This window comes from Delphinus delphis, chromosome 6, assembly GCF_949987515.2.
Source record: "Delphinus delphis chromosome 6, mDelDel1.2, whole genome shotgun sequence".
Lineage (NCBI taxonomy): Eukaryota > Metazoa > Chordata > Mammalia > Artiodactyla > Delphinidae > Delphinus > Delphinus delphis.
Genome location: NC_082688.1, coordinates 21,886,688 through 21,906,809, shown reverse-complemented (window position 1 = coordinate 21,906,809; position 20,122 = coordinate 21,886,688). Strand labels below are relative to the sequence as shown.

The 20,122-nt window shown below is 36.1% G+C and overlaps 1 protein-coding gene across 1 annotated transcript in view; it reads right to left on the bottom strand.

Annotated features, from left to right (window-relative positions):
• SHOC1 (shortage in chiasmata 1) overlaps positions 1–20,122 on the bottom strand; it is an 88,564-nt gene that overhangs the window by 18,484 nt on the left and 49,958 nt on the right. The window contains exons 16-19 of the mRNA XM_060013333.1: positions 16,749–16,927; positions 6,998–7,070; positions 2,824–2,890; positions 1,003–1,181 (exon numbers count right to left, since the gene is read on the bottom strand). Coding sequence (XP_059869316.1) covers positions 1,003–1,181; positions 2,824–2,890; positions 6,998–7,070; positions 16,749–16,927 — 498 coding nt within the window. The remainder of the gene's footprint in view (positions 1–1,002; positions 1,182–2,823; positions 2,891–6,997; positions 7,071–16,748; positions 16,928–20,122) is intronic.

Here is a 20,122-nt window from a genome sequence, read left to right as displayed (position 1 = left end):
TTAATAATACCTACTTGTAGTAAAAATATGAGGGAAAGGATTCTCTCACACTTTCCGCGTAAATATAAATTGGGATAGAATTTCTGGAAAGCTATTGGCAATATATAAATGTGTGTATACCTTTGAACCAGCAATTCATTTTACCCTGGAATTTTTACTTCTTACAACAAGTACATAAAGATATATAAGATATATAAACTACTATAAATCTTGTGGTATAATAGAAAATTGAAGCATTATAAATGACCCAAATAAGGAATTGGTTGAATAAATTCAGTTTAAAGATGAATGTTTACCTTTTATCCTTTCTTGAACCCATGTTTTAATTATTTAATGAAGTTAATGCTTAAATTTCTGTATCAAAGATTCCAAAGTAATAATTATGGTTGTATTTTTAGAATTGAGTTGGAATGTCTCAGAATTCAAACTTCCTACTCATACTTGAGGTGGATGGAAAGTGACTTATGGCAAGTTTTGAATGAGAGATGCACTGGGACTAAAAATATACAGGATTTTTAATTTAATGGATCTGAGAATTCACAACCTTAGTCATGTGAAGCGTTACTGAGAAATACAAAGAAACCAAATGCTATGCAAAGTGGTTTAGACTCTTTGCCAAGCATTTGTGCATAATTTTTTGTTGTGTATTAAAAGTTCTCTGTGTCAGTCAACATACTATGACATATTTTTCCCTAAAATTCAATAAAAATATTGTTGCATAAAAGTCAGTTAGGATTAGATATAATTATAATTTAATAGTGCTATTATAAGTAAAATTTAGAAGCTAAACAGATGAAGACAAATAGAATCAGTAAAGGCTATTTTACAAAAGAGGCAAGAGATAGTTAAAGGTCTTGCTCAAGGTCACACAGTTGGTGAGGTTAGAGCTTGAACTCAAGTCTTCTAATGCTATAGTTTATTCTCTTTCCATAGATCAGAAATAGAAAGCAGCAAATTTTCATGCTAATGGAACAAAAAAGGAATTTTGGTTTATATCCTTACTCTTTAAAACTGTGTCTGGAAGAATCACTTTAAAGGCCAAGTAAGGAATATTCAATTTTTCACAATGTTCAGCCCAACAAGAGTTTTCTACAAAATTGTATTCCACCACAAAAGAGAAATTACTCCAGGGGAAATCTGCTCCAATATATTGATTGTGTACAACTGCACAGAAACTTGTACTGAAGACAAAAGAAAGCCAAGAAAATAGAATTAGTCTTGTGTCATTATACACTTGGAATGCTAAAAGATGACTGTTTCTGCTATTTTATTCTTCTCTAATCTATGCCTACTTATCTTGGAAGGACACTGGCGTATTTTCTGTTGACTTGTTTTCCAATTGTGCTAATCTTTTTATCTTTCTTTTTGATGGTCATACTTAAAAAAAAAACAAACAACCAGGATATAAAAAAACTGTGGACTATTTCACATCCTCATATGCAAGGGACCCTATTTTATTACCTGAGTCTTATCAGTAATACACAAATCACCATGAGAAATCAACCTCATTTTCTTATAAATGTGAGATTTTAATCTTTGAGAATCTATATAGTAGAATATTACCTGATTACTTTGTTTTTTATTTATTTATTTTTATTTATTTATTTTTGGCTGTATTGGGTCTTCATCACTGCATGTGGGCTTTCTCCAGTTGTGGCGGAGGCTACTCTTCGTTGCAGTGCGTGGGCTTCTCATTGAGGTGGCTCCTCTTGTTGCGGTGCATGGGCTCTAGGTGCACAGGCTTCAGCAGGTGTGGCACCCGGGCTCTAGAGCGCAGACTCAGTAGTTGTGGGGCACAGGCTTAGTTGCTCTGCGGCATGTGGGATCTTCCCAGACCAGGGCTTGAACCCTTGCCCCCTGCATTGACAGGCGGATTCTTAACCACTGTGCCACCAGGGAAGTCCCTTCCTGATGACTTTGAAATGGCTTTTTTTTCCTCAATGGTCTTCATAAGTGATTTAACAACAAAAAGGTGGGTACTTAAATATCGTAAGTTTATCTTTCCCATCTTCGAATTTCATATAACATAGAATTTACTATAATTAAAATTCTCTACTGCTGCTTTCTATCTAGAAATAATTTCTACATAAAATAAGGCAAAATGAAAACATTTTTAGACAAGCCAACACTAACTTTATTATTAGCAGGCTCTCACTGAAAGAATTTCTAAGTGATGTACTACAAGAAGAAGGAAACTCAAAAGGAATGAAGAAAATATAAGAGACAATGCTGAGCAAAAACACTGGTTAGAAAGAAACAAGTGTAAGTCTAAATAGGTACTACTTGTACTGACAATAACAATGATAATTTGGAGATATTAAAGAAAGAATGAACTAAAATTCTGGACGACAGTAATACATAATACACAAGGCAATAAACTTAGTTAAAGCATTTTTCAGGAAGAGAGTGGAGACACTGATTAATTTCAGGTTTTATTAAACCTTTTTTGGGACTTCCATGGTGGTCCAGTGGTTAAGAATCTGCCTTCCAATGCAGGGGATGTCGGTTCAATCCCTGATTGGGGAACTAGGATCCCACATGCTGCAGGGCAATTAAGGCTGTGCGCCGCAACTACTGAGCTTGTGCGCTCTGGTGCTCACATACTGCAACTAGAGAAGTCCACGCGCCTCAACGAAAAGACCCGCATGTCACAACGAAGATCCCATTGCTGCAACTAAGACCTGACGCAGCCAAACAAGTAAATAAATAAATTTTTAAAAATTGGCTAAAAAAAACTTTAAAAAGTTAAGTTCTAGGAGAAACTGCACTTTTCCCGTGGAACTGGTATGTCTCCTCCCCACAGATGAACAAATATGTTTTTACCCATTTAAAACACCTTTGGATTCCAGAAAATCTTTTTTGTTCGAATGTAAGACAGTCAGTGTCAAACCTGTTGGAAAAAAGAGTAATACAAAAAGTTTTTTTCAATATTTTGTTCATATATATTTTTAGATGTGTCATATATTTCACTACCATAGAAATGAATTAAAGATCTGTGAACAAGGATTATTTTTCTAAGTCTAGGGAATCAGAAAGTTTGAGCCATGGGCACTGTTTCTGGTGTGTATGTATGTTGTGTGTATATAAGCCTGGAAATTCTGAATTTATTATGTTTAATAATAAAAGAGATCAAAAACTTAATGTTAAAATAACTAAATGCTCACCAATTCTGTGCAGTTCATTTTATTTTGCTAAAAATTACGGTAGATTTTACCTTTTTTCTAGCCAAAAATTTAAGTACATAACTAAACAGCAAGAGACTATATTTCAGTGCAGTAGGAATTTTTTTTTCCTTTCTCCTTGCTGTATAAGAAAAAGAAGACTTCCTGGACACTACCTGTTTCATAGATTCACTCCTGCTTCTCAATTATAATTTAAATTACTTATATTATTTATGTTATATTTTAAACCAAATATAATAAACTTAAAAATTTTATTATACCCACATATACAGTTTATTTTTGGTACACATAATTGATTTAAGAGTAGCTAATTCTAGTAAAAATAAATTCTATACTCTATTAGTGAACTTTTGTCAACTGTAGAGTTCCCAAAAGTGTGATGTAATAATGGCAGAGTAATGTTTAATAATTTCATGTTTACTTGATATGACAGTAGTTTTGGTGATGATAAGAACGGAGTTAGTAGTATTTCTCTTTTATAATTTATGAGGTCATATTATTTAAAACCTAATCTCCTTAAGTGGTTTGTACTAGCTTTGATCCCAAAGCAGATTACTTGCTGAGCACATTACTAGGATCTTTCAAACACGTGGAACGATGGAACCACATCTTTATTTTCTAACACTAGACAGAAAGAAAAGGCCTAGCTTCTAGATACAGAGGATAGTTGCCAGTTACAAACAGAGTAAAAACATTTTTCAGTATATAGAGTCAATATTTTTGTGTCAGCAGACCTTGTTGAAACAAAACAATAAGAGTAGTAATGATATAATCCCAAATGTCAGGAGAAATAGGAATGTTCGGCATGAAGCCTACATAAGAACCGATATATATACAGCAATAATTTGCCACTATATCTTACGTGACATCAAAGGAAAATGTGTCTCATTAAGTAGGTTTAAGTATTCTTTTCTGTGGGGCAGGAATATTTCCTCAGCTTCTTCACAAAAATATTCCTTTGGTTATCCAAATCCCTTTGTCTTATTAATATTTTAAAATTTATTTTTTAGAATTTTTATTGGAGTATAGCTGATTTACAATGTTGTGTTAGTTTCAGGTGTACAGCAATCAGTTATACATATACATATATCCCCCTTTGTTTTATAATGCTAACATTGGTCAGCGCAATATACACTACTATGTATCAAATAGATAACTAATGAGAACCTGCTGTATAGCACAGGGAACTCTACTCAGTGCTCTTTGGTGACCTAAATGGGAAGGAAATCCAAAAAAAAGAGGATATATGTATACATATAGCTGATTCACTTTGCAATACAGCAGAAACTAACACAACATTGCAACTATACCCCAATTAAAAAAAAAAGTTTCCAATTACCCTGATTGTCTAGACAACTGTGGCAGCTTCAGCTCCTCAATTGTTAAGTATTGCTCTAGCATTTTGGCACTAGTAAGGATCTTGTGATTTGGTAAATATGAATTTATCTTCCCAGGACTGGAAAACTGAATGAAATAATAAGATCCAAGCTTGAAAATTTGGACTCTAGCACATGATAACATTGTCAAGAAATAGCACCGTATAAGGCTCTGCTTAAAAGAGCTTTCCATTCTCACATTACTATTGATATGTTTTAATAGTTTACTAACTTCACAGAGTAGCAGATATTCGTCACAATACTTGCATGTATTTCAGTTAAATCTTTCTCACTAGTCTTAGTCTAAGTAGGGTATATAGGGAGGTATTCATTAGCTTATTCATTTATTCAATAAATCTTTATGAGGTGCCTTCCATGTTCCAGGCATTTTTGTGGGTGCTGGAGATACAAATCAGGGCATGGTCATTACCTTCCAGAAGCTGAAATTTTAGTGAGGAAAACAGACAAGATAATCAGTTATTATAGCCCAGGATGGTAAGAAGTGTCTTAGAAGGATGTACATAATACCCTGAGAGTAGAGAGGGAAAGTATTTAAATCAAGGTTTCCTAAACAAATGTTTTAACTAATTTTTAAAGGATATGTAGGAGTTAGCTTCCTAAAGAAGAGAGAAGAGCATTATGATAGCAGGAACAGGAAGAGTAAAGGCATGGAGATAGGAGACAGCAAGATAAATAGTTTGGTAGGGTTAGAGCAAAGAAATATTTTGGGAGATGACAAAAGATGCAGTTCATAGAGGGAAGAGAATAAATAAAGGTTGACACAGGTTGAGGGTGGTATTTTATTTTATTTTTAAGACTGGAAGGCTTAAAGATTAAGAGAAAGAGTCATTAGAGAAGAAGGCTGGCTGGGAAATAACTGATGGAATAAAGTGTTTGAGACTGCATGAAGAGATGGGATCCACAGCACAAGGGATAGATTGGTTCTCAAAGGGTGGAGATTCACCTCCTCTGTAGAGAAAGGAGGAAAGATAAAACAATAGAAGAAATAAATATAAGTTTGTAGATGGTGGGGAAGATGAAACTGAGGAGGATTATTACTGGACTAAAGGACGTTAGAAAGCATAATTCCCTTCTCAAAATGAGGGGACGAGTGGCATGGTACGGGTTTATGGTACAGCCATTAGTATGATAGGAATGGGAACTAAGAACATATAGAAAGATTGTTAAGAATTATTAAAAGCCCTTATAAGTTCAGAGAACCTGATTTTGTAGTGGTACCAATCTATCTGATTTTCTCCAGTAATGCCCAGCAGCTCAGGTGTAGGAATAGAGAGATTAAATCTTGATTGATTGAGGGCTGAAGTTTAAATGGAAGGTATCAATACAATAGAAGAACAAGACTGATTAAAGTGATGGCCATCCCCAATTCTGGAAGGAGAAAAAAATGAAAAAAGGAGTTGACAATTTATAAATCTCTAGAATGCTGAAGATCATGAAAGAGCTAGAGGTAGCTGTAGACAGAGAACAATGTATCAGAGTTTAAAGTTTAGAGGCAGGACAGTTGTGTATTATCACAAGGTCGATAGCAAAGTGAAGGAGTGAATATCATATTTGTTGTGAAGGCCAACGAAACTAAAAGGTCAGGGTATTGAATGAATCATTCACATTAAAGACACCTAGGATAATGGCAGGACCAGGAATAAAGAGAGTACCATGAATCAGGTGCAAAACTGTCCATGGATGATTGTGGGGTAGTAGAGAATGACATGGCAATATGGCATAGCCTCAAAGGACAGAGGAATAAAGTTTTGGAAAGGATAATGGAAAGCAAGAAATGGCCTTCTCATCCCTATATATAGAGAGAGAAAATTATCAGCTTCTATATGAAAGGGATACAGGGGAAGCATTATCATCTAGGGAAAGTTGGGTTTCACTTAAGAAAAGGGGATGAAGAAGGAGAAAAGTTTACATCTTAGCAATGGGTTCCACAGCACAAGGTGGAAAGGGTTGGCAGAGGGGGCAGTAGTGGGTAGAAGAGTTGACAAATGACCCTGGAACAAGAAAGACTTAGGTTCAAATCCTGATTCCCTCACTTACTACCTGTGATTTTGGCGTGATACATCACTTTTATGAATTTTAGTTTCTTCATTTGTAAAAACTGACTTAATAAAACCTATTCATAGAGTTGTAAGTAGTCCATAATATTAGCGATTAGTAGACAATAAAAGGTGTCAATTGGTAATAATAATTAACAGTAATGATAATGTACATGTAAGTACATTGTAGTATATTTATATTGCAGACTAATATAGTCCACATTGATTTAAAAACTGATTAGATCCCACTGAATTATATATTTTTAAAGTATGAATTTTATGGTGTGTTAATCATATCTTAATTAAAAACTTGGTTAGATCAGTACATTTTTATATATTCAAGCATTTGTTATCAAATGAAGCATAATTTAAAACTCCCTACCTTCTATTTCGTTAAGGATTTTAATGAGTAAATGTTTTTCACCATCTGAATCCATTCTTATTATAATCAGCACCTGTTCAAAAATAAGAATTTCATATACATGTATATCTGAATGATTATTCTTTTTCATATTCTTTTGCTACAGTGACAAAAATAACAAACTTAATTGGTTACATGAAACTAACGACAATAAGGTGGCAAAGTAAATATTTGTGTTGCAAAAGATATCAGTGCTTGAACACAAAGGAATAAATTCTGGTAAGATCAAATATTAATGAGGAAAGTATTTTGGAGTAGGGCATTCTTAGTATTCCTCAAGAATTCCAATATAGGTGACTATATATAAGTTGTCTCTGCCTGTACTGTAAGTGTTAAATTTAACCCAGGCAGGTTTGAATTGCTGGAGAAAACCAACGATTTGCTGCTATACTTTCCTACTTACCATTACAGTTTTGGGGGCGTGCAGGGTGGAGATAACAAATCAACCATAGGTTGTTTCCGTATCTTGGCTATTGTAAATAATGCTGCATGAACATAAGGGTGTATCTTTTCAAACTAGTGTTTTTGTATTCTTTGGTCAAATACCCGGAAGTGGGGTAGATGGTTCATATGGGAGTTCCATTCTTAATTTTTTGAGGCATCTCTATACTGTTTTCCATAGTGGCTGCACCAACTTATGTTCTCACCAACAGTGTATGAGGGTTCCCTTTTCTCCAAATCCTCACCAATATTTATTATTTCTTGCCTTTTTGATAATAGCCATTATGATAGGTGTGATGTGATATCTCATTGTGGTTTTGATTTGCATTTCCCTAACAATTAGTGATGTTGAACATCTCTTCATGTGCCTACTGGCCATCTGTATGTCTTTTTTGGGAAAATGTCTATGAAGCTCCTCTGCCCATTTTTAAATTTTTTTGTAGTTGTTGTTGAGTAGTATGAGTTCTTTATATATTTTGGATATTAACACCTTATTGAATATAGTAATTTGCAAATATTTTCTCCTATTCAATAAGCTGTCTCTTCATTTTGATGATGATTTTCTTTGCTGTGCAGAAGCTTTTTAGTTTGATGTAGTCCCATTTGTTTATTTTTGCTTTTGTTTCCCTTGCCTGAGGAGACATAACCAGAAAGATATTGCTCAGACTGATGTCAAAGAGTGTACTGCCTATGTTTTATCGTTTCAGGTCTTACATTCCAATCCTTAATCCATTTTGAGTTGATTTTTGTGTATGGTGTGAGACAGTGGTCTACTTTTTTTTTTGTATGTGGCTGTCCAGTTTTCCCAACACCATTTACTGAAGAGACTATCCTTTCTCTATTGTTTCTTCTTTGTTCCTTTGTTGTAAATTAATTGTCCATATATGTGTGGGTTTATTTCTGGGCTCTCAATTCTGTTCCACTGATCTATGTATCTGTTTTTCTGCCAATACCATGCTCTTTTGATTACTATAGCTTTGTAATGTAGTTTGAAATCAGGGACTGTGGTGCCTCCAGCTTTGTTCTTTTTTCTCAGGATTGCTTTGACTAGTTATGGTCTTTTGTGGTTCCATATAAATTTTAGGATTTTTTGTTCTATTTCTGTGGAAAAATGTCCTTGGGATTTTGATAGGGATTGCATTGAATATGTAGATTGTTTTAGGTAATATGGACATTTCAACAATGTTAATTCTTCCAATCCATGGGCATGGAATATCTTTCCATTTATTTGCATCTTTAATTTCCTTCAACAATATCTTATACTTTTCAGTGTACAGGTCTTTTACCTCCTTGGTTAAATTTATTCCTAGGTATTTTTTGTTCTTTTTGTTGTGATTGTAAATGGGATTGTCTTCTTAATTTCTCTTTCTGCTAGCTCATTTTTAGCATATAGAAATGCAATAGATTTTTTTTTTTTTTGCGCTACGCGGGCCTCTCACTTTTGTGGCCTCTCCCGTTGCGAAGCACAGGCTCTGGACGCGCAGGCTCAGCGGCCATGGCTCACAGGCCTAGCCGCTCTGCGGCATGTGGGATCTTCCCAGACTGGGGCACGAACCCATGTCCCCTGCATCGGCAGGTGGACTCTCAACCACTGTGCCACCAGGGAAGCCCACAATAGATTTTTATATGTTGATTTTGTACCCTGCAACTTTACTGTATTGGTTTTGTTATTTCTCATAGTTTTTTGGTGGAGTCTTTAGGGTTTTCTACACGTAAAATCATGTCACCTGCAACAGTGACAGTTTTACTTTTTCCTTTCCAATTTGGATGCATTTTATTTCTTTTTCTACCTAATTGCTCTGGCTATAATTTCTAATACTATATTGAATAATAGTGGTGAGAGTGGGCATCCTTGTCTTGTTCCTGATTTTAGAGGGACAGTTTTCAGCTTTTCACCATTGAGTATGATGTTAGCTGTGGGTTTGTCATATATGGCCTCTATCATGCTGAGATACACTCCTTCTACACCCATTTCATTGAGAGTTTTTTTTTTATCATAAATAGGTGTTGCATCTAGTCAAATGCTTTTTCTGCATCTATTGAGATGACCATATGTTTTTTATCTTTCATTTTGCTAAGATGTATCACACTGGTTTGAGAATATTGAACCATCTTTGCATCCCAGGAATAAATCCTACTTGATAATGCTATATGAACGTTTTAATGTATTGTATTTGGTTTGCTAATATTTTGTTCAGGATTTTTGCATCTATATTCATCAGAGATATTGGTCAGTAATGTATATTTTTTGTATTGTTTTTGTCTGGACTTGGTATCAGGGTAATGCTGGCCTTGTAAAATGAGTTAGAAAGTGTTCCCTCCTCTTCAATATTTTGGAAGAGTTTGAGAAGGATGGATATTAATTCTTCTTTGAATGTTCGGTAGAATTCACTTGTGAAGCCATCTGATTCTGGGCTTTTGTTTTTTAGGAGGTTTTTTTTTCATCACTGTTTTAATCTCTTTACTAGAAACTGGTCTATTAATTTTTCCATTTCTTCATAATTCAGTCTTGGAAGGTTACATGATTCTAAGAATTTCTTCATTTCTTCTAGGTTGTCCACTTTGTTGGTTACTAACTATTCAGAATATTCTCTTACAATCTTTGTATTTTTGTGGTATCCATTGTTATTTTTCTCCTTTATTTTCTAATTTTATTTATCAGAGCCTTCTCTTTTTTTTTCTTAGTGAGTCTGGTTAAAGGTTTGTCATTTTTATTTACCTTTTCAAAGAGCCAACTCTTAGTTTCGCTGATCTCTTCTATTGTCTTTTTAGTCTCTATTTTATTTATTTTTGCTCTGATCTTTATTATTTCCTTCCTTCTACTGACTTTGGGCTTCATTTGTTTTTTTTCTAGTTCCTTTAGGTGTAAGGTTAGATGATTTATTTGAGACTTTCTTGTTTCTTGAGATAGGCTTGTATTGATATAAACTTCCCTCTTAGTACTGCTTTTGCTGCATCCCATAGATTTTGGTATGTTGTATTTTCATTTTCATTTGTCTTAAGGTATTTTAAAAATTCTCCTTTGATTTCTTCATTGACCCAATAGTTGCTCAGTAGCATGTTGTTCAGTCTCCACATATCTGTGATATTTTCAGCTATCTTCTTATAGTCTCATAGTGTTGTGGTCAGAAAAGATGCTTGATATGATTTCAATCTTCTTAAATTTATTGAGACTTGTTTTGTGTCCCAACATACGGTTTACCCCTGAGAAAGTTCCATGTGTGCTTGAGAAGAATGTGTATTTTGTTGCAGTTGGATGGAATGTCCTATACCAATCTATCAAATCCATCCGGTTTAATGTTTCATTTAAGACCACTGTTTCCTTGTTGACTTTCTGTCTGGATGATCTATCTATTAATGTAATTGGGGTGTTAAAGTCACCTCCTATTATTGTGTTGCACCAATTTCTCCCTTTAGGTCTGTTAATAATTGCTTTATATATTTTGGTGCTCCTATGTTAGGTGCATAGATATTACTATTATGTCTTTTTTTGTTGTTTGTTTTACTATTATGTCTTTTTGATGAATTATCCCCTTTATCAGAATATAATGTCCTTCCTTGTCCCTTGTTACCTTTTTTTAGCTTAACGTGTATTTTGTCTGATATGAGTACGGCTACATCTGCTTTCTTTTGGCTGTCGTTTGTTTGGAGTATCATCTTCTATCACTTCACTTTGAGCCTATGTTTGTCTTTAGAGCTGAAGCGAGTCTCCCAGAGGCAGCATATACTTGGCTCTTGTTTTTTAATCCATCCAGTCACTTTGTGTCTTTTGATTGGTGAATCCAATCCATTTACACTTAGGGTGATTATTGATAGATGAGTACTGCCATTCTATATTTTGTTTTCTGGTTGTTCTATATCTCCATTGTTTCCTTTTCCTGTGTTTCTGTCTGCCATTTTGGTTTGGTAGTTTTCTATGATGTTTTTCTCAGTTTCCTCTTTTTTTTATGTTTTGTGTCTCTGTTTTAGATTTATGCTTGGTGGTTACCAAGAGGTTTGTGTGAAATGTATCATAGATAAAATAGTCCTATTTCTGCTGATAGTATCTTATCTTCATTTGCCTATATGGGTTCCCTTCTTTTCCTCTTCCCCTTTTATGTTTTTCTTGTCTCAAATTATTCCTTTTTATATTACATTTGTTACCAAATTGAAGTGGCTATTGTTTTTTTCCTGATATTTCTCCCTTTAACCTTTATGTTGTAATAAAGTATTTAAAAACCGATTCTGATACAGAGTTGCAATTTTCTGATTCTGTTCATCTATTTATCACCTTAAAGTTTTGTGTACTTTTGCCTTTTTTTTCTGGCAGCAGAGCTCCTTTCAACATTTCTTATAAGGCAGGTCTAGCGTTGATAAAAATCCCTCAGCTTTTGTTTGTCTGGGAAAGCCCTTATTTCTCCTTCGTATCTGAATGATAACTTTGTTGGATAGAGTATTCTTGGATGACAGTTTTTATCTTTCAGTATTTTGAGAATGTCATTCCACTCCCTCCTGGCCTGTTGAGCTTCTGCTGAGAAATCTGCTGATCTGCTAATAGGGATTCCTTTGTAGGTTGCATCCTTTTTTCACTGACTGCATTTAAAATTCTTTTTCATTGATTTTTTATTTTTTTCCGGTATGCAGGTCTCTCACTGCTGTGGCCTCTTCCATTGCGGAGCACAGGCTCCAGACGCGCAGGCTCAGCGGCCATGGCTCACGGGCCTAGCTGCTCCGCGGCATGTGGGATCTTCCTGGACCGGGGCACGAACCTGCGTCCCCTGCATCGGCAGGCGGACTCTCAACCACTGCGCCACCAGGGAAGCCCTTTCATTGACTTTTGACAGTGTCTTGGAGAAGATCTTTTTGCATTGAGGCGATTAGGTGTTCTTGTAGCTTCATAGACTTGTATATCCAGTTCCTCCCCCAGGTTTGCGAAGTCCTCAGCTGTTATTTCTTTAAATAAACTCTCTGCTACCTTCTCTGTTTCTTCTTCTTCTGGGATAACCATTACCCTAATGTTGCCCTTCCTAAAAGAGTCAGATAACGCTCATAAAATTTCCCCCTTTTTTATATCTTAATTCTTTTTCCTCTTCTACCTGTACCATCTCTAGATTTCTGAATTTGAGCTCAATAATTCTTTCTTCCATATGGTCTTCTCTGTTTCCAGTGCTTTCTAATGAATTCTCAATCTCATTTATTGAGCTCTTCAGCTTCAGAATTTCTGTTTGGTTCTTTTTTAGTTTCAGTCTCTTTGGTAAAGTATTCCTTCTGTTCATTAATTTTACTCCTGAGCTCATTGAACTGCCTTTCTGAGTTTTCTTGTAGCTTGTTGTTTCTTCATGATAGCTATTTTGAATTCTCTATCAGTTAGATTGCAATATTCCATGACTTTAAGTTTGATTTCTGATGAATTGTCATTTTGTTTTTGTGATACAGTGTTGCTGTGGTTCTTCATGGTGCCGGATAAGTAGTTCCTCAGCTGACACATCTGAAGTAGCGAACACCTTTCTTCTTTAGGTAAAAATAATTTTTTCTACTTGATTTTAATGAACCAACAAGTTATAAACTAGAAGCCGTTCTCTTTTTCTAAAAAAACATAAGACCCTGTTAGGAGATTTATTTATCACAAGGAAGATTTATCCAGCAAAAAAAATCTACTGAGACACAGCAGTTCCCTTTTCAGAGGTGCTGCAATAAAGAAGACAATAGCAATATCTTTACTGTTTAGGTCGATACAATTATTGGATGGGTGAAAGCAAGAAGCAAAAAATAAAAATTTTACCCTCAGTGACATAGTAATTTGTCAGTCATTTTTCTGCATTAAACCTAATGCATCCTCTGGGACTGGGGCAGAGGATTCCAGAGAAATTGCACTCCTGGCCTGGCCATGCTCCAAATTCCAAACCATCTTTTCTATTCCTTTCTTTCTTTTTTAAATTTTCATTGAGGTATACTAGATTTACAATGTTGTATTAGCTTCAGTTATACAGCAAAGTGAATCAGTTATACATATACATATATCCATTCTTTTTTTAGATTCTTTTCCCGTATAGGCCATCACAACATATTGAGTAGAGTTCCCTGTGCTATACAGTAGGTTATTATTAGTTGCCTATTTTATATATAGTAGTGAGTATATGTCAATCCCAATCTTCCAATTTATCCCTCCTCCCTTATCCCCTGTTAACCATGTTTGTTTTCTACATCTGTGACTCTATTTCTGTTTTGTAACTAAGTTCATTTATACCATTTTTTTAGATTCCACATATAAGTGGTATCATATATTTGTCTTTCTGTGTTTGACTTACTTCACTCAGAACGACAATCTCTAGGTCCATCCATGTTGCTGCAAATGGCATTATTTTGTTCTTTTTTATGGCTGAGTAATATTCCATTGTATATATGTGCCACATCTCCTTTATCTATTCCTCTGTTGATGGACATTTAGATTGCTTCCATGTCCTGGCTACTGTAAATAGCGTTGCAATGAACACTGGGGTGCATGTATCTTTTCGAATTATGGTTTTCTCTGGGTATATGCCCAGGAGTGGGATTGCTGGGTTGTATGGTAGTTCTATTTTTAGTTTTTTAAGGAACCTCCATACTGTTCTCCATACTGGCTGTACCCCTTTACATTCCCACCAACAGTGTAGGAGGGTTCCCTTTTCTCCACACCCTCTCCAGCATTTACTGTTTGTAGATCTTTTTTTTTTTTTTTTTTTTTGCGGTACGCGGGCCTCTCACTGTTGTGGCCTCTCCCTTTGCGGAGCACAGGCTCTGGACGCACAGGCTCAGCGGCCATGGCTCACGGGCCTAGCCACTCCACGGCATGTGGGATCTTCCCGGACCAGGGCACGAACCCGTGTCCCCTGCATCGGCAGGTGGACTCTCAACCACTGCGCCACCAGGGAAGCCCTGTAGATCTTTTGATCATGGCCATTCTGACCCGTGTGAGGTGATACCTCATTGTAGTTTTGATCTGCATTTCTCTAATAATTAGTGAATTTTTTAAAGACTTATTTATTATTTATTTATTTAATTTATTTTTGGCTGCATTGGGTCTTAGTTGCAGCACTTCGGGCTCTTTGTTGCAGCGCATGGGCTTCTCGCTAGTTTTCTCTTCTCTAGTTGTGGCGCACAGGTTCCAGAGTGCGTGGGGTCTGTAATTTGGGGCCTGCAGGCTCTCTAGTTGAGTCGTGTGAGCTCAGTAGTTGTGGCACGCGGGCTTAGCTGCCCCGCGGCATGTGGGATCTTAGTTCCCTGACCAGGCTTTGAACCTTTGTCCCTTGCATTGTAAGGTGGATTCTTTACCACTGGACTACCAGGGAAGTCCCTAATTAGTGATGTTGAACATCTTTTCATGTGCTTTTTGGTCATCTGTATGTCTTCTTCGGAGAAATGTCTATTTATATCTTCTGCTCATTTTTTGATTGGGTTGTTTGTTTTTTTGATATTGAGTTGCATGAGCTATTTGTATATTTTGGAGATTAATCTCTTGTCGGCTGCTTCATTTGCAAATATTTTCTCCCATTTTAAGGGTTGTCTTTTTGTTTTGTTTATGGTTTCCTTTGCTGTGTAAAAGCTTTTAAGTTTAATTAGATCCCATTTGTTTATTTTTGTTTTTATTTTCCTTAGTCTAGGAGGTGGATCAAAAAAGATCTTGCTGAGATTTATGTCAAAGAGTGTTCTGCCTATGTTTTCCTCTAAGAGTTTTACAGTATCCGGCCTTACATTTAGGTCTTTAATCCATTTTGAATTTATTTTTGTGTATGGTGTTAGGAAATGTTCTAGTTTCATTCTTTAGCATATAGCTGTCCAGTTTTCCCAGCACCACTTACTGAAGAGGCTGTCTTTTCTCCATTGTAAATAGAAGCCTTTCTCTTATTTTCCAGTAGGTGGCACTATAGCACATTGTTTTCTCTTACCTGCGCTGCCTCTGGTTGTGTTTGGGTATTGGCACTTTCTACCCTCCGTGTCTACATCAGAGGGGTCACCCAAAGCATTTGTTGTCACTGCTTGTGCCTCTGGGGTTGTTGGTGCCTTGCTGTTTCTGGTGTTATTGATGTCACTGCCTGAGTACTAGGATGGTGGCCTCATTTGGGATCCCTGAGTCACAGGCTCTGCCACTGCAGGAGGAGCAGGAAGGCCGGGAGGAGGAACTGGGGTCATGTGTGCCGTTCCTTTTCTGGTGCTCTTGGGTTTCTGGGCTCACCCACTGCTGATGGAGGGTGGGGCGCCAGAGCTGTGGGTGGCTCTGAGCTGGAGGGACAGGGTCACAGGCCTCATGCCACGGCTGCTCCAGCTATCTGTGGCTGTGGGTACCAGTGCAAGTGGGAGGCTGGGGTCATGTGGGATGCCGCCCTCGCTGCTACTGGGTTCTCTGGACTGGGGTTCAGCTGCTACAGCCCAGGGTCCAAAATTGCAGGCACTGCCTATGCTGATCCTCCAGTTCTGCCTCTTCTATGGGTTCCATTCCACCTATCTTTACAGGTACAGATGGGTGGAACTCTCCAGTGTCCTGGTGTTAGGCAAAGGCCCCTTTGTTGAGTTGTGGATGTTTTCCTGGTTGCAGATTGAAGGGGAGAGCCGAGAGAGCATCTCTTCCTGCCATGATGCTGACATCCCTCCCCAATTTTAAATTTCTTACTGATTGATTTAATTTGTTTTAATGACAGGCAAGTTACCCAAGTAACCATAGAGTTGGGGATAAGAATATCCCCAGCAGGGACAGAGGAAAACGAAGAAAAAGGCCAAATTTGTTTCCAGATTTAGTGTAAAGATTTTGAGATGCTTTTCTGCTTGAAAATATTTTTTAAAGTATTTTCTCTTAAATCTTTACTTATGCAAACTTTGTTCAATGCTTGATGTAGAGTGGGCAAAAAATTCCCAACATAATCCAAGAAATAAACAAGTGCTTTTTTTTTAGAATTATATAAGATGAGATTCTGGCTCAATATCTAAAAATTAATTATTGTAGTTCTATTGTTGGTATGTGTTCATGAACTTACAAGTAGAAAACAAAATTTTTGAGATTTAAAGGATTAATCCACAGAAAACTATGTATAATAAAAATTGAAGTATTAAAAAAATTCAAGACATATAAATAATGATGCCAATGATCCTTTCTCTGGGTCTGATTCTGTCCTGTTAACTTACTCAAGGAGAAAACTGTCAAGGGACCAAACAGTATATACTATACTATTTCATAATTTCAAATTAAATGCAAAAATTTATCTTACATCCAATTCTTATATAAGCTGATTGCTGTTATCTGCTTTATTTCAGTACTTACCTTAATTTGCTGTCCACTTTGCATCCAATTTAGTATCTGACATTGCAATTCTTGTATCTTGTAGCTGGTTTCAGGCTTTTTTTCCCTAATAAACTGTACAATCTCCAGTTGTCGCCAAATGTCATCCAAATAGGAGCCTAAAATGCTTTTGTAGATATCTTTTGCATTTGACAAATATCCTGTTAAAAACAAAAGTGGGAAAAAAAGCATGTCTTTTTGTTCTTTTAGAAACTGCATGGTAAAAACCTAAAAGGAAATAAGGGTCATAGCAGAGACAGTTAAATTTCCCTTTACTACTTTTCTGATTTTGATCAAAGATAGAAACTAATGAAAACCTTAAATTTAAGTGAAGCTGAGAAATATGTAGCAAATGTCTATTTTTAAGCTACATAATACCCATATAACTGGATATACTCTACATATTCTCTGAATATTTCTCATCCTTTCCTGCCTTCTGGCTTGTTAAATGCTATTGCCTTCTTCCTAAACCCTAGAATCTACACCTACATGCAAGTCCTGTGGTAATGCATTTCACTGAGATTTTCTTGGTATGCTATCGATACAGCTTTGCACTTGATTTCTGGTTATTTATGTATACGACTTAACAACCTCACTAGTCTATAAGCTCTCATAATCCATGATATTTAAGCATAATTAATTTATGTAGCTGCTAAAACAGCAGTGCCCAAATTCAGACTCACTAAAAGCAATTTTAAACACAGAATCCTGAGACCTATCCTTGAAGGTTCAAATTCAAGAAATCTAGATTGAGTCCCAGGGATTCCTATGTGTTAAACTTCTCCCAGTGATTCTACTGCACAGTGAATTTTGTGAATTACTGAAGTAGAGCACCTGGTAGAGTAACTTATGTAGATCAGGTATTCAATGAATATCTGGACAATAAATACAATAATAAATCAAAAAGTTAATGTTCATATTTTTATACTATGTACATATTAATTATAATTTTATATTAATACAGCTAGAATGATGGGCAATTTAGAGACTGACTTATGTTCTTTCTGCTTACTAATCTCCAAACTTCCCACTGATTCTCCATACTGCCATTAGACGTAGCCTTCTGAAAGACAAACCTAATCCGGTAGCTTCCCTGTTTCAATGGCTCCCTATCATTTACAGAGTAGTGACTGAACTCTTTTGTGTAGCTTAAAAGGCTTTTCATGATTTGGCTCTTTCTTACTTCTTCAGGCTTAGCTCTCTTTGCTTTCCACCTTGTACTCCTCAATTTAGCCACATGGAACTGTTTGTCATACACCCACTAAGTCATTCTTCTGGGCTCTTAATTCTGCCTACAATACCCTTTCATATTTTATTTACTTGGCGAACTCCTACTTATTTAAAAAAAAATTCAGCTTGAAAGGGTAACAGTCACCATCCTTTGTGCCATTACTATGTATCTCTACTACAGTACCCATTACACAATACTGAATTTATTTCTGGGTTAAAGCCCAGAAGTGAAACTCTATACTTTTAACCTTGAAACTAATTACCTTGCTAGTTTGGGAGAAGAAGCAAATTGGAAGCTGGGAGAAAATACAGAATGTTGGGTCCAGGGTAGGCAGTCAGACCCACATGGACCTTTCTTCCTCTGTCACTATTCACAGAGAAAGAAAGGAGGACAACCTAACTTGCTCTTTGATTTTGAGAGGTTTAGAGGAGTGAGAAAGCCTTCTACTAAAAGTGTCCAAGGCAGCAAGGTTACTCATTATGGCTTGGTATACCTAGGGTTTAAGAAGTTATGTTTTCCAACAAGGATTTTACTTTTATAAGTATTCCTCAAGGTAGCCAAATAGTAATGCCAAAGTTTGATATAGCAAAGGCATTTCTTTGAGGAACAGAAACAATTCAGTTCAAGTATATAGCTCTCAATGGTCTCACTTAATCCTAGGGTAAAATATAGAGTACTTAAAGGTGAATATACTTTAAGCAATCCTCCATAAATATTATTTCTCTAATGCAAGATTTTGATAAGTATTGAGCACAAGTGAGTCACAACTGTACTCTCCCTGGAAGTCCAAATATTCTAGATTCTGACATTCTGCCTTACTATTATGCTTTTATAGTTAGCTTAGTTGTTGGTAGGACTGACAATCTTCTATGGCAGCTGAAAATTATAATGAAGACAGGTGACTGAACAGAAGCATGTGACGCTACACCATTATACTAGCTACAGATACTGTAAACTAGGGCTATAGTTGTCTGGGAATGGAGACAAGACAACTTGTCAGCACTCAAATGCTTTAATTGGAGAAGAAAGGAAAAGCACCATGTTGGGCTTTCTAAAGGTAGCTGTAACTTAGTTACAATACCTGGCCAGATAATACTAATATAATACTTGGCCAAGTATTACAACTCCCAGTGATGTAGAGGGAGTACAGTTGTAACTCGCTGCTGCCCAGTACTTATCCAAACCTTGGATTAGAGAAATAATATTTGTCTGAGTCACAGATAAGAAAAAATGTCTGCGTCACAGATCAGAGAAAAAATATTTTCACTTTGTATATAATGGGTTCTAGAAACTTTAAATTATAAAACATAATCCTAAAAAGATACCATTACTAAACAAGTCTAAACAACCTGCAATAAGGGGCCTAAAACAGTAATGCAGTAAGACAGATACTTTAAGGATTTTAATAGTTTAGAAAAAATTTCCAAAATATTTAAAATTTTCAATACATTCAAAATAGTTTGATTTTTAATACTCAAGTAATTCATATCCTAACTTACATGCACAACTAAAAAAGAAATTGCAGAAGATCTTGCTATATAGCTATATTGCATCTAGCAAAGATTCGAAGACACAGATACTCAATGAGAACCTAAAATGTATATGTCAAAGTGTCATCTTACATTAAAAAGCAGTGCATAATAAAAAGAAACGAAATTGAGTTATTTGTAGCAAGGTAGATGGACCTAGAGACTGTCACACAGAGTGAAGTAAGTCAGAAAGAGAAAAACAAATACAGCATGCTAACACATATATATGGAGCCTGAAAAAAAAAATGGTTCTGATGAACCTAGGGGCAGGACAGGAATAAAGACGCAGATGTAGAGAATGGACTTGAGGACATGGGGAGGGGGAAGGGTAAGCTGGGACGAAGTGAGAGAGTGGCATGGACATATATATACTACCAAATGTAAAATAGATAGCTAGTGGGAAGCAGCCACATAGCACAGGGAGATCAGCTCGGTGCTTTGTGACCACCTAGAACGGTGGCATAGGGAGGGTGGGAGGGAGACGCAAGAGGGAGGAGATATGGGGATATATGTATATGTATAGCTGATTCACTTTGTTATACAGCAGAAACTAACACACCACTGTAAAGCAATTATACTCCAATAAAGATGTTGAA